Source organism: Hemitrygon akajei, chromosome 5 (assembly GCF_048418815.1).
Source record: "Hemitrygon akajei chromosome 5, sHemAka1.3, whole genome shotgun sequence".
NCBI lineage: Eukaryota > Metazoa > Chordata > Chondrichthyes > Myliobatiformes > Dasyatidae > Hemitrygon > Hemitrygon akajei.
The window spans coordinates 37,822,882-37,838,774 of NC_133128.1; the positions used below are offsets into that span (position 1 = coordinate 37,822,882).

A 15,893-nucleotide genomic window follows, 5' to 3' on the forward strand; every position below is an offset into this window, starting at 1 on the left:
AATCGTGCCTGACGAACCTGTTGGAATTCTTTCAGGAGATTACAAGTAGGATTGATAAAAGGGATGCAGTTGTATTGTTGAATATTTGGACTTACAGAAGGCCTTTGACAAGGTGCCACAAATGAAGCTGCTTACGAAGTTAGGAGCCCATGGTATTACAGGAAGGTTACTGGCATGCTTCATGTATTTGGCTGATTGGTAGGAGACAGTGAGTGGGAATAAAAGCATCCTTTTCTAGTTGGCTGCCAGTCACTTGTGGTGTTCCACAGGGGTTGGTGTTGGGACTGCTTCTTTTTTTGCTATATATATCAATGATTTAGATGATGGAATAGATGAATTCGTTGCCAAGTTTGCAGATGATATGAAGATTAGTAGAGGGACAGGTAGTGTTCAGGAAACAGGTAAGCTGCAGAAGGGAAATGGGCAAGAAAGTGGCAAATGAAATACAATGCTGCTCAGAGATAGTGTCACTGCTGCAGAAAAGGAAGAAGTCATGGAGGGGTTGTCTATGGAGTCTCTGTGGGTGGAAGTTAGGAATAGGAAAGGTTCAATAACTCTACTGGGTGTTTTTAACAGACCACCCAATAGTAACAGGGGCGTCGAGGAGCAGATAGGGAGACAGATTCTGGAAAGGAGTAGTAATAACAGGGTTGTTGTGGTGGGAGATTTTAGATTCCCAAATATTGATTGGCATCTCCCCAGAGTGAGGGTTTTAGATGGGGTGGAGTTTGTTAGGTGTGTTCAGGAAGTTTTCTTGACACAATATGTAGATAAGCCTACAAGAGGAGAGGCTGTATTGATCTGGAATTGCGGAAAGAACCTGGTCAGGTGAAAGGTCTCTCAGTGGGAGAACATTTTGGAGATAGTGATTACAATTCTATCTCCTTTACGATAGCATTGGAGAGGGATAGGAACAGACAAGTTAGGGGACTTTTTAATTGGAGTAAGGGGAACTATGAGGCTATCAGGCAGGAAGCTGGAAGCTTAAATTGGAAACAGATGTTCTCAGGGAAACGTACAGAAGAAATTTGGCAAATGTTCAGGGGATACAGGTGTCTCCCCCTTTACAAAGGTACAGTGTTCCTATGAAACCTTTCTTAAGCCAAAATGGCGTAAAGCGAAGAACCGTTAATTTATATGGGAAAAATATTCTTAAAAGTGAAAATCATCGTTGTAATGCGAAAACAGGTGACTAATGAAGGTCTTTTGTCAAATCGAAGTGGCATGAAGTGAACATTCGTAAGGCGGACACACCTGGATTTGTGTGGGGTTCTGTGTAGATACGTTCTACACAGGATATAAGGTACAAGGAAAGGATGGTAGGGTACAGGAAATGTGGTGTACAAAGGCTGTTGTAAATCTAGTCAAGAAGAAACGAAGAGCTTATGAAAAGTTCAAATAGCTTGGTAATGATAGACATCTAGAAGATTATAAGGCTACCAGGAAGGAGCTTATGAATGAAATTAGGAGAGCCAGAAGGGCCAATGAGAAGTCCTTGGTGGACTGGATGAAGGAAAACTCCAAGATATTCTACAACTTTGAAGAACAAGAGGATAGGACATGAGAGAATAGGACCAATCAAGTGTGACAGTGGAAAAGTGTGTATGGAACCGGAGGAGTTGGAAAAGGTACTTAATGAATATTTTGCTTTAGTATTCACTATAGAAAAGGATCTTGGCGATTGTAGGGATGACTTGCAGCAGACTTGAGCATGTCGATATTAAGGAAGATAATGTGCTGGAGCTTTTGGAAAGCATCAAGTTGGATAAGTCACCGGGACCGGACAGGATATACCCCAGGCTACTGTGGGAAATGAAGGAAGAGATTGCTGAGCCTCTGGCAATGATCTTTGCATCATCAATGAGGATGGGAGAGTTTCCAGAGGATTGAAGGGTTGCAGATTTTGTTCCCTTATTCAAGAAAGGGAGTAGAGGTAGTGCAGGAAATTATAGACCACTGAGTCTTACTTCAGTGGTTGTTAAGTTGATGGAAAAGATCCTGAGATGCAGGATTAATGAACATTTGGAGAGGCATAACATGATTAGGAATAGTCAACATGGCTTTGTCAAAGGCAGGTCATGCCTTACAAGCCTGATTGAAATTTTTGAGAATGTGACTACACACATTGATGAAGGTAGAGCCGTAGATGTAGTGTATATGGATTTTAGCAAGGCATTTGATAAGGTACCCCATGCAAGACTTATTAGGAAGGTAAGGAGGCTTGGGATCGAAGGGAACATTGCTTTGTGGATCCAGAACTGGCTTGCCCATAGAAGGCAATGAATGGTTGTAGGTGGGTCATTTTCTGCATTGAGGTCGGTGTCCAGTGGTGTGACTCAGGGATCTGTCCTGGGGCCCCTATTCTTCATGAGTTTTATAAATGACATTCTGGAGGAACGTTGCCTCATTTTTTAACTGATTGAAATTTTTGAGAATGTGACTACACACATTGATGAAGGTAGAGCCGTAGATGTAATGTATATGGATTTTAGCAAGGCATTTGATAAGGTACCCCATGCAAGAGTTATTAGGAAAGTAAGAGGGTTGGGATCGAAGGGAACATTGCTCTGTGGATCCAGAACTGGCTTGCCCATAGAAGGCAATGAGTGGTTGTAGGTGGGTCATTTTCTGCATTTAGGTCGGTGACCAGTGTTGTGACTCAGGGATGTGTCCTGGGACCCCTATTCTTCATGACTTTTATAAATGACATTCTGGAGGAACGTTGTCTCATTTTTTAACTGCATTGCATTTGTGGTTTCTAAATGACAATAAACTGAAACTGAACTGAAAACTGAACTGGATGAGGAAATGGAGGGATGGGTTTGTAAATTTGCTGATGACATAAAGGTTGTGGATGTTGTGGATAGTGTGGAGGGCTGTCAGACGTTACAGTGGGACATTGGGCTGAGACATGGCAGATGGAGTTCAACCCAGATAACTGTGAGGTGGTTCAGTTTAGTAGGTCAAATATGATGGCAGAATATCACATTAACGGCAAAACTCTTGGCAGTGTGGAGGATCAGAGGGAGCTTGGAGTCCGATTCCAAAGGACACTCAAAGCTGCTACGCAGGTTGATTCTGTGGTTAAGAAGGCATATGGAGCATTGGCTTTCATTAGTTCTGGGATTGAGTTTAAGAGCTGAGAGGTAATGTTGCAGCTATATAGGACCCTGGTCAGACCCCACTTGGAGTGCTGAGCTCAATTCTGGTCGCCTCATTACAGGAAGGATGTGGAAACCATAGAAAGAGTGCAGAGGAGAGTTACAAGGATATTGCCTGGATTGGGGAGCATGCCTTATGAGAATAGGTTGAGTGAACTAGGCCTTTTCTCCAAGGAGCGACGGAGGATGAGAGGTGACCTGATAGAGGTGATCAAGATAATGAAAGGCATTGATTGTGTGGATAGTCAGAGGCTTTTTCCCAGGGCTGGGAAAAGCATCCTGAGCAGCTGTATCATTGCCTGGTTTGGAAATTGCACATCTTGGATCACAAGACCCTGCAGCGGATAGTGAGGTCAGCTGAGAAGATCATCGGGGTCTCTCTTCCCGCCGTCATGGACATTTACTCTACACACTGCATCCACAAAGGATACAGCATTATGAAGGACCCCATGCACCCCTCATACAGTCTCTTCTCCCTCCTGCCATCTGGGAAAAGGCTCCGAAGCATTCAGGCTCTCACGACCAAACTATGTAACAGTTTCTTTCCCCAAGCTATCAGACTCCTCAATACCCAGAGCCTGGACTGACACCTTGCGCTATTGTCCTGTTTATTATTTATTGTAATGCCTGCACTGTTTTGTGCACTTTACACAGTCCTGTGTAGGTCTGTAGTCCAGTGTAGCTTTCTCTGTGTTGTTTTTTTTTACATAGTTCAGTCTAGTTTTTGTACTGTGTCATGTAACAGCATGGTCCTGAAAAATGTTGTCTCATTTTTACTATGTACTGTACCAGCAGTTATGGTCGAAATGTCAGTAAAAGTGACTTGACTTGAAATGGCTAGCAGAAGAGGGCATAGTTTTAAGGTGCTTGGAAGTAGGTACAGAGGAAATGTCAGGGGTACTTTTTTACACAGAGAGTGGTGAGTGCGTGGAATGGGTGCTGTCAGCAGTGGAGGAGGTTTTTTTAGAGATTGCAATATGGATGGATGGAGCTTAGAATAATAGAGTACGATGGGTAAACCTAGGTAATTTCTAAAGTAAGTACATGTTCGGCACAGGTTTGTGGGCCGAAGGGCCTGTATTGTGCTGTAGGTTTTCTATGTTTCTATGTTGGAAAATGCATGGTCATGTACCTTGGTAGAAGAAATAAATGTGCAGACTATTTTATAAATGGGAGAAAATCCAAAAATCTGAGATACAAAGGGACTTGGAGTCCTAAAGGTTAACTTGCAAGTTGCGTTAGTAGTGAGGAAGGCAAATGCCATGTACGCATTCATTTCAAGAGGTCTAGAATACAAAAGCAGGGATGTGATGCCGAAGGTTTATAATAATGGTCGCCAACTCGTTGATTGCGATCGACTAGTCGATCTTGGAGACTTTTCCAATAGATCTCGGAAAAAAAAGAAAAATAAATACACAAATACTGTTGAGAGACTGTTTCAAGGTTGCGAGGTTTTAGTTCCGTTCTTTCCGACCAGTGTGCATGCGTGTAGCTCCCCCAACCCCGCACTACATAGTGGTCCCCAACCACCGGGCTGGAGGAAACAATATGAGTCAGCTGCTCCTTTCCTCATTCCCTGTCATGCCCACTGTTGAACTTGAATACACGCAAGGTCATTACCCAAGTGAGTCAGGGATCACTGGTTGGCCTCGGGTAACCAGCTGGTGAGAAGTGCCTATGCTACCGGCCCGGAGTGCGGACAGACGGGCGCCGTCTCGGAACCTGTTTAGCCCTCTGAATGTTCGTGGGGAACCCGGTACTAAAATATTCACAGACCTCATTCGGACTCAGGGTTTCATATGCAGCAGAGCAGCTACCTCGCTGCGATCTACTGAAACAAACTTTTGTCGGCCAATAGATCCTACAAGGGGGGCGGGTGCGCATCCGACCGCTCGGTCGGTCGGTCGCTCTTTCTCCGGACTGTGATCGCCGTGTCCCCGGTACAGGAACAGACACACCTGACCAAGGCGGCGGGCGAGCAGGCGGGAGGCTGTCTAATGAGGCAATGAAGCCCTCAAAACTGCTTCGGTACCTTGCATCCAAGCACCCCGCACTGAAAGACAAACCCATTGAGTTTTTTTTCCAGTGGAAAAAACGTGAACAAACGGGGCAGGAACTGAGAGCCACGTCAACTAAATTGCAGAATAGACTGGACATAAGGAGCGTGCTTCGAGTATTGCTGTATTCCTGTCGCGTTTAACACCAACCCCCGCCCCCCAGTCAGCCAGTCCACAAGAACATTGTCAATATTAAACTGGTCTGCGGTGCAAAAAAAAAGGATGGTGACCCCTGGTGTTTATACATTATTTCTGCTTCTGGGTTGCAGGGTTTTACTTCTGGTCTTTTCTGTCCCAGTGTGCATGCGTGAAACATAGATTTGGAGTCGATCTTGTATTCACTATGGCTGAAGCAGGGGATCTTGGGCTTAAAAAGGTTGGTGACCATTAGTTTATAAGGCACTAGTGAGGCCTCACCTTGATTTTTTGATTAAATGCTTCCATCATCTAAGAAAAGATTTGCTGGCATTGGAGAGGATTCAGAGGAGGTTCACAGGATGATTCTGGGAATTAAAAGTTATCATACAAGGAACATTTGACAGCTCTAGGTCTGTACTTGCTAGAATTTAGCAGGATGATGGAGATCTCATTGAAACCTTTCAAATGTTAACAGGCCTAGACAGTGTAGATTTGGGAAGGGTGTTTCCTGTGGTTGGGGAGTCTGGGACAAGATGGTACAGCCTCAGAACAGAGGGGTATCCATTTGAAATGATGGGAAGACATTTCTTTAGCCAGAAGGTTGTGAATTCATGGAATTTATTACCAGAGGCAGCTGTGGAGGCCGGATTATTGGGTGTATTTAAGACAGCTTGATAGGTTCTTGATTGGCCACAGCTTCAAAGGTTACATGGAGAAGAACGGGGGCTGCAGCTGAGGAGGGGGAAGAAAAGGATCAACCATGATACAATGTTGGAAAATGCATGGTCATTCACTTTGGCAGAAGAAATAAATGTGCCAGCTAGTGAAGTTGATGTTATCATTTGTTAAGGTACTCACTTGATACCAATTCCATAACCAGACTAAACTGTATTTAAAAATTACTATTGCAGAATCTTAACACACTGGATCATTTATGGAACTTTAACCTATAACTTTTATCCAATGCAAGGATCACTACATAACTGAGTAATGTACTAACTGCTTACTGCTACCATTAATCGTGTACAATTCTAAGAAAATTGTTGGTTATTTCAGCAACCGTGCTATTAAAAAGTCAGCTCCCCCAATGTTTACTTCAAATACAATGTTCTTTACTGATAATTTTCATCCTTTGCCAGTGTCACTAGATAAGGTTACTTCCAACAATGTGCAGTGCAGGTAAGTAAGTTTGATGTCTTATCTGATTTTGCATTTACATCCTGTTCTCATATACTATAAAGAAAAATTTGGGTATTATGGCTTTCTTTAATCTCTTATCATAATAGCAGCACTACTTTCATCCTACCTCCATTCAAAAATTTATTGAATAATTTATTAACTGCCTATCCCTCCCTCTCTGTAAATTAAACCATATCTTATAGCAATTGTCTATAATTCTGAGATAAATTGTGCTTATTTCAGCAACGGCCCTTTTAATAAGTCAACTCCTTCCATGTTTAAGACCATAAGGTATAGGAGTAGAATTAGGCCATTTGGCCCATCGAGTCTGCTCCGCCATTTCATCATGGCTGATGATTATTCCTCTCAGCCCCAATTTCCTGCCTTCTCCCCATATCCTTCATGCCCTGACCAGTGAAGAATCTATCAACCTCTGCCTTAAATATATATAAAGAATTGACGTTCACAGCTGCTTGTGACAACAAATTCCACAGATTCACCATTTTCTGGCTAAAGAAATTCCTCCTCGAGGGGTTGCGGTGATGTCATTGTCCAGAATAGCAGCTTAAGTCAATAGCTCCTCCAGAAAAATGCATATTTTGCCCCGTTAATCCATCAAATATAAGATCTTTCAAAAATATCTGAATTGATAAAGGGGGCAAGAATGGGGAATAAGAATGGAGATAAAAAACGTGTCACTGTGGAGCCTATGGACAAGATGAAACAGCAACTAAATTACATCAAGTCAGAGCTCACCAACATCAATCAAAAAATAGCGGTGGCAGAGACATGAATTGAGAAGGTGGAAGATTGCGTGCAAAACATGGAAGAGATACTAAGTAAGACGATAAAAATATTAAATCAACAAGAAAGTAAACTGCTTGACCTGGAGGGAAGATCACAACGGAAAAATATCAGGATATACAATGTTCCCGAAGGAGCGGAGGGTTTGTCCGTGATGGAGTTTTGCGAAAGTTGCTGCAGGACATGCTACAGATTCCTTTGACTATGGAGCTTGAAATTGAGAGGGCACATTGTGCGCTCGTCCCGCGGCCTACTGGAGACAGAGAAGATAAGCCACGCTCAATAGTAATTAGATTCATTCAAGACAATACCAAGGCACAGATTCTACAAAGGGCCTGGGGAAAGAAATGGGTGTTTTTGGATGGGAAATTGATATACTTTGATCGAAGTTACCCCCCGGTGGTCCTGCAGAGATGTAAAGAATACTCTGAAGTAAATTGAATATTAAAGCAAGGGAAGTATAGATTGCAAACCCTGTACCCTGCTAAACTGCGAGTGTTTTATGAAGATGGGATGCAACTATATCGGACAGTGGAAGAGGTGAGTACAGACGTAAAGGCCAGAGAGTTGCCTGTTAGTGGAATCAAACCAAAGGAAAGCCTGGCTGAGCAGTTATCCCGATCTGCTTGGGAAATAGTGAGAGAATCGAGAAAGCAGGGGACGGGAGGAGGGCGAGAAAAGTATATCAGGAAGAGACTGTGAGTTTTCCGAAGACAGCACTCACCCCCTCCAGAAGAGCCGTAAGGTTTGGCTGACTTTAAAAGTGTTGAGAAGCTAAACGGAAGCAAAAATAGATGGTGATATACCTATCTGGAGAAATACTTATTACAATGTGGATTTTATATTACTCAATTATTTTTTATTCATTCATTCACTCCTTTTATTCCCACCCAAATGAGAATATATATATGACGGGAATACACTGGGAAATCTTTTCTGTGTAATGGATATAAATTTATTCACTTATTTTTATGGGTACTGCAATGGGGGCCCTCAACTCACAGGTAGGAGGGGCTATCCCCCACAGCTAGACATTTCATCCAGCTCAACCGAGGGTCATATACTAGAGACTTTAGGCTTGGAATAACTCCTTCGTTGCCTTTTTTTTATTATTCGCATTTCTTGGTTCTTATTTGTTCAGGGAGTAGATTGATTAAGTTTTATTCTGCTAATTTAAATGATATATTGACAGATAAATACACATGGCTAAGGACGAAGTAAAATTCATTTTTTAATGTTGATGGGCTATTAAATCCAAGCAAACATTGTAAAAATCTATCCAAGATGGAAAAAGAACAAGCCCATGTAGTATATTTACAGGAAACTCACTTAAGTGATAATGAGTATGGAAAACTAAAGAGAATGGGCTTCACTAATTTGTTTTTCTCCTCATATAAATTAGGACATAGGAGAGAAGTTGCTATTCTGATCTCAAGCAAACTAAATTTTGAAAAAGTATTTGAAATGGGAGATAAGGAGGGCAGATATATTCTGGTAAGGGGGAATATAGACGGAAATTCAGTTACTCTATTGAATATATATGCACCCCAGGAAGTGATATCAGTTTCTTTCAGAAAATTACTAATATTATAGTAACAGAAACAGAGGGTCTCCTGATATGTGGAAGAGACTTAAATTTACAATTACAACCAAAATTAGACTCTTCAAATAGAAAAACCTATGAAACAAAGTCGTTACATAAGAAAGTTAATGCACTTTTGAGGGTGTTGGTCTAATTGATATATGGAGGGACCTCTTCCCCAACAGAAGGGATTACACTCATTCTTCTGCCCCCACATTCTGTATATACAAGAATAGATTATTTGGAAAAGACAAAGACAAAATAAACACCTGTGGAATTGGGACAATAGATGTAAGTGACCATGCACCTATATATTTATCTGTTGATTTTGACCAACAACTAAAGAATACTATTTGGAAACTAAATTCAAGTCTACTCAATAATCCCTACTTAAAGGAACAAATTAAAAAAGAAATTGGTCTTTACTTAGAATTCAATGATAATGGAAAGGTTTCACCTCCCATTCTATGGGATACTCTGAAGGCTATTTTAAGAGGGAAAATTATAGCGATATTTTCATTTAAGAAAATAATAAGGAATAAAACATTAGAGGAATTACAAAATAGGCTGAAGGAACTAGAAAGAACACAAATTGAATTTGGCACAGGATACACTAGAGGAAATTTTTAAAATTAAGAATGAAATTAATAGTTTGGTTACACAAGAAATCAGGAAAAATTAAATGTTTCTGAAACAGAGACATTATGAAAGTGGATCGAAATCTATGAAAATACTGGTGTGGAAACTGAAAAAAAAGCAGAAAATGCAATTCATAGAATTAGGGACCCAAGAATGAAAGCAATAAAAGATAAGCTAAGTGAAATTCAAGAATCTTTTGAAGTGTTTTACAAAACTCTGAATTCTAAGGTTCCAGGGGGAAGCATAACCCAAATTGACACCTTCCTGAATTCTCTAGAGTTACCCACTTTAAGCAAAGAACAAAATAGAACGATGACTGCTGACATAACTGAAGTTGAGATAAAAGCTGCAATTAGTATGCTTAAAATAAGCAAATCACCAGGATCAGATGGGTATATCACAGACTGGTACAAAGAATTTAAAAATTAGTTAATTCCTGTTTTACTCCCCACACTGAACTGGGCTCTAAAAAAGGCACAAATGCCAACCAGCTGGAAGGAAGCGATAATCTCAGCTATAACAAAAGAAGGCAAGGATAAAATGAAATGTGGGTCAGTTAGACCAATATCCGTTCTTAATGTAGATTTAGAAATGTCGATTATTTACCTCCATCATGGCCAAACAATTAGAAGAGTTTCTACCCATACTGATACATAACAATCAGACTGGTTTTATACAGCAATGCCAAACACAAGACAATATATGAAGGCCACGTCACATTAAGGATTATATACAAAAAAAAATCAAAGCAATAGCGATAAGTGTGGACACAGAAAAGGCATTTGATGTGGTTAATTGGAAATTTCTTTACAGAATTTAACATAGATTTGGTTTCCATGACAAAATTATTAAAACTATCCGGACACTATATGACAACCCTACTGCTAGGATTAAAATCAATGGATATTTATCAAATAGTCTTAACCTAGAAAGGGGCATGAGACAGGGCTGTGCATGGTCACTGCTACTGTTTGCATTATATCTGGAACCATTAGCTCGATACATCAGACAAAATGAAGATATCAGGGGAATTACTATTAAAGGGGCAGAGCATAAATTGGCTTGTTACGCAGATGACATTTTGATCTATCGAGGGCAATCAACTTACTCTTCATATAACTATAACGCACCAAGAGAAATTTAAAGTAGATATCCCTGGGCATGGCAAACAGAGTCTTTCAAATATTTGGGCATCATTATGCCAAAAAATTTGGCAACATTATCAGAATGCAATTATCAGCCTATATATAAAAGAAATTAAGGAAGATATAACAAGAAGGAACCTAATCATCAGTTCAATGATTGAATCTATTAAAATAAATATACTGCCCAGACTATTATATCTCTTTCAGATCATACCAATAGAGATGAATCAAAATCAATTCAATGAATGGAGCAAAATGTTATCAAGGTATATATATAGGTATAGGACTTATAAATCGTAAGGCTACCCAGTGTTGTGTCACTCTCATCATTATCAGATTTTTATCAACAGCATGCTGATTAGTGCTGTTGTTGAAACTGCAACTTGACATTTTATCTTTATGTCTTCACTGTGCAGTCCATATGTTTTTGTCAGCCCAAAATATTCTTCCTATATTATTTAATTTCTGCAAGTTTTGCCTTTAAACCTGCATCTGTTTGTTGTAAGCTAACACAATTGTTCAACCAGGCAGATTTCTGTTTAGATGTTGCAATTTTGCTTACACTCAATTCCATTCCTGTTTGCAACTCAGTTGTGTCTCTCACTGCTATTTCTATTGATACATTGATTCCAACTGCTCTTTTAAATGTGAGTTCTTCTTCAGTTAGGAGCATTTAAGAATGCTTTCTTGTAAGACTACACAAACTATACAATATCTTTGTGCATCATTAAGCCCATCACTGAACTGACAATGCTCTGACAATCTCTTCAATTCAGCCTAGTAAGTTGAAATATACTTCCCCTTCCTTTTGATTCCTCTTACGAAACCTGAAGCATTCTACAATCAACAATGGTTTTGTTCCTGCATGATATTAGCAAAGCATATTTCAGCTAGTTTTGTTGGTGCAGTTAAACTTCAAAGCAAACTGTATATTTTTCCACCTATTGTATGCAGCAAAACTGGCATTTGCTTTTCATCGGCTATTTCATTTACTTCAAAAATATTACTCAGCTTGTTCAGTATACATTATCCATTTATCTGTTGTGCAATCAAACACGTCTTTCTTTATGATGCAGCCAGCCACTTCTACTTTATTTATTTATTATTTTTATTATCATCCAGTACTCACTGTTTATGAACCCATGAATTTTGTCCATTTTATGCCTATTTTTTAACTCGACCATCTTTCTCCCCATCCAAAGACATATATGCATACTATTTTAAACTCTAACATCACTCCCTCTCCTTCTCCTTCTGAAGAATGAAACATAGGTAGTAACCTTGGGCTCATTTTAAAACTACCTTGTTGCCGTCATTATGTTTTGTAATTCCAAAAACTAATCAAAAGAAAAACACAGGAGTCCAGGGATAACGTGTCTACTTTGTTTTATTTTAGTGGGTGTGCACATACAACAGGGTGCGTAATGACGTATGCCATTCACACTCCTCTTACAGATAACCAATAAAGTATAACATATAAAATTATGTATAACAACAAAGAATACTTAATCAAACAATATATTTACAATATTACTTAAATGTTACTGATATATTAAATACACAACATATCCTGCCTGTTATTTCCTCAATGATTTCCAACAGATTTGTCAGGCAAGATTTCCCATTAAGGAAACTATGCTGACTTTGGCCTATTTTATTATGTGCGTGCAAATATGAAGAGAGAGAGAGAGAGAGAGAGAGAGAGAGAGAGAGAGAGAGAGAGAGAGAGAGAGAGAGAGAGAGAGAGAGAGAGGAGAGAGAGAGAGAGAGAGAGAGAGAGAGAGAGAGAGAGAGAGAGAGAGAGAGAGAGAGAGAGAGAGGGAGGGAGAGAGGGAGAGAGGGAGAGAGTGCAGGATTAGACCAAGTGAGATATTGAAGGGCACAAGGAATAAACAGAGTATGGGATTCAACAAGCAAATGTTGGAAATCCAAAATAAAAACAGAAATGCTTGGATTCATTTGAGGAAAGACAAGAGTATTCGTGGATGACAAAATTGTTTGAATGTTTGTTTGTAATGGTGCTGCCAATTAAAATGAAAATATGCATATGAATTACCGTTATAGCATTGTCAGACTGGGTTTCAATGTTTGTTCTGTGCTATTGCAGATTTAAGCTCCAGAAGTGATTACTAACACAAGCTCACTGTGAGCTCCAAACATGGAAGATCAACACTCAAAAAAGTCCACCCCCTTTTGTTCACCTTTCCGTTGGGGTTTTGTCCTGTTGTTACTCATTGGATTGATGGCGATGGTTCTAAATTTTCAATGGATGAAGGTGTGTAGAATAAATGCAACAATATGTTCATGATGCAGATAGATGAAACAAGAATTTGACATGTTGAGTATAACAATGCAATGTTTATGTATGGTGACTTCTTGCTGCAATCTGAATATTTGACTTTGTGTTAAACCTTTTCATTGGAATATCTGATTTAATTACACATACTGTTTCTACAACTTAATATCTGATTGAAATGTGTTACCTGTCTTTTGCCCATATTTCTTTATATCTCTCTCTGTTCACCTATGCAAATTCCAAACTTGCATACTTGATTTTCCGAAATTCACATGGTCTTGCCTTCTTTCTGTTTCCACTTTCCTGAAATTACTGTATAACTAAAATATATTTGCTTAAAGTTCTCTGGATTTAGAATTCAGAATGCAATATTCTCATTTCCTTTTTTAAAGTCTTTGGAAATCGACTGGTCTACAGAATACACCCTTCTTTACTATAATTGGCCCAGATTTTTCAGTTGTAATGATGCAATTTTCCATACTTACACAGTGAAATGGTGAGCACCTTCAGGATATCTGCTCATGAACTTGAGTTGACAATCCTGAAGTTTCAGCCAAAGGCTTATTGTTTCTCAGTAGATTATGCTCTTTTGAATCTTTCTCCAATGTAATCAAAAGAAAAATAATCTGAATTGTCAAAAATAAGTCTTTATGAGCCATTTGCTGTTAAATATCCTGAACATTTTAGGTGCTTGTTGTGAGGTCTCAGAATTTAAATGCTATAAGAGCAACAGGCTTTCTTCTTACAGAAACATCCGCATGATGCTAAGCTAGAACACATCATCAGTGATATTACCTGGGGTCATCAGGTGTTTCGGGTCTTTCAACATCATACACCCTCACCCAGTCGACCCCACCAGGGTTAATGAGATTCCAGCAGACATGCCCTCTTTATCCAGAGTCATCTTGACGCTTTCTCTGCTGCGTCTGTGGTGGTAGAAATGGCTCCTCTTCTTGTCTCTCCCATGATTCCAAGTGCAGTGTATACTTTGCAGAGTGACTTTAATTACTGCTTACAGTGAGACGCTATGTATGTGTATTGTAATTTCTTCACGCAAATAGCTATAAAGACAAAAATTGTAAGGTTGGCTGTATTTAAGCTTTTATGATACAAATATTCAGTTTTAATTAAGTGCTCCTTTAAATATTTAAAATATCAGTTTCCTTTCCTTCTTCATTGATCCCTGTCTATGAGAATTCTTTCATGTGTTTGGCTGTTCAGCTGTTTTTTGCCTGAAGTCGATTGTGTGAACATGAAGAAAAATTGTAAAAGGTCAAAGTTAGAGTTCTTTGCCTAAATTCACCAACATTTTGTAACAAGTTAAGTGAACTGATAGTAGAAACAAGCATAAATATGAATGAATAGATATTACGGAAACAAGATAGCAAGATGACAAACTGGATACTGAACATTTTGGATAATTTAACAATTTTGAAGAATATGCAAAAATAAAAAGGACGTTGCAAGCTTCTGTTAACAATGAATGATGGTGCAGGAGTGAAAAATGATGGTCATTTGGAAGATCAAGTTGTAGAGTCACTTCGAATGAAAGAGAAAAATAGCAAGGGAAAGCAGCTACTGATGGCAATGATCTATAGACTCTCTAGGGCAGAACATAAATTAAGCAATTACAGGAACGGTAAGAAAAGTTACGGCAATAATTGTGGGTGTATTTAATCTTCATATATGTCAATCAATTGGCAAGGTAAACATGGTGTGATGTAACTTTACAAATTGTTCATGATTCCTAGTACAATGCATTGTGGAACAAACCCGGTATGAAATATTTTAGATCTGCAAGTATTTGATATACTTTATAATGATACAGAATCAGTGATGGTTGCTTAGTAAAGAGTCTTCATGGAGAGAAAAGGATTTCATTTTCACATTGAGAATAATAAAATTAGTTTCTACAACTAATAATTTAAAATTGAAATAAATTTACAAAAGTGTAAGGTATAATTGCCTAAAATAGACTGGGAAAATAATTAAAATAATAAGGAGGGGCAAGTATTCACATAAAATCTCAATGAAGGTGTATAAAATGAAGTACAAGGAGGATGATCAATCCATGACGAAGTAAAGAATCAGAATCAGGTTTATTATCACCGGCATGTGGCATGAAATTTGTTAACTTAGCAGCAGCAGTTCAGTGTAAACATAATCTAGCAGAGAGAGAGAAAAAAATAAAATAAAATGTAATAATAAATAAACAAGTAAATCAATTGCGTATATTGAATAGTTTATAAAAATGTGCAAAAAACAGAAATACTGTACATAAAAAAGTGAGGTAGTGTCCAAAGCTTTGTGTTCCAAAGAATTGTGTTACTAACAAAATAACTGTGAATAAAAAGTAAGTGCTACAGCACACAAATATGAAAGTACTGAGACAGTGCAATATGAGTTCAATACTGCTTAGCACTGTGATGTGAGGGTCAGCAGGGTCACAGCCTCAGGGAAGAAGCTCTTCCTGTGCCTGCTGGTGCGGGAGCGGAGGCTCCTGTAGCACCTACCGGATGGGAGGAGAGTAAAAAGTCCATGGTTAGTGTGAGATGCATCCTTGATAATGTTTTTCACCCTGCCCAGGCAGCATTTATGGTAGATGTTCTCAATGGTGGTCAATTGGGTGCTGATAATCCACTGGGCAGTTTTCACCACATGCTGGAGTTCTTTGTGGTCTGATACGGGACAATTGCCATACCACACTGAGATGTAGTTGGTGAGTATGCTCTCAATGGTACAGCGGTAAAATTCCGTCAGTATCCTGGGACGGGGGGTGACCTTTCTTGATGCTCCGCTGGAAATAATGGTGCTGTTGCGCCTTTTTGATTAGGATGGAGGAGTTCAGGGACCAGGTGAGATCCTCGGAAATGTGTATACCAAGGAATATAG

General features: G+C 39.3%; 1 protein-coding gene across 4 annotated transcripts in view; it reads left to right on the forward strand.

Annotated features, from left to right (window-relative positions):
* LOC140727642 (NXPE family member 3-like) overlaps nucleotides 1-15,893 on the forward strand; it is a 129,171-nt gene that overhangs the window by 80,333 nt on the left and 32,945 nt on the right. For 3 of the 4 annotated variants that reach the window (XM_073045252.1, XM_073045255.1, XM_073045253.1), the window contains exon 2: nucleotides 12,813-12,980. In XM_073045252.1, the coding sequence (XP_072901353.1) occupies nucleotides 12,864-12,980 (117 nt within the window). In that variant the 5' untranslated portion in view covers nucleotides 12,813-12,863. Of the gene's footprint in view, nucleotides 1-5,492; nucleotides 5,595-12,812; nucleotides 12,981-15,893 lie in introns of those variants that run through there. The other variant, XM_073045254.1, reaches the window with a different exon arrangement.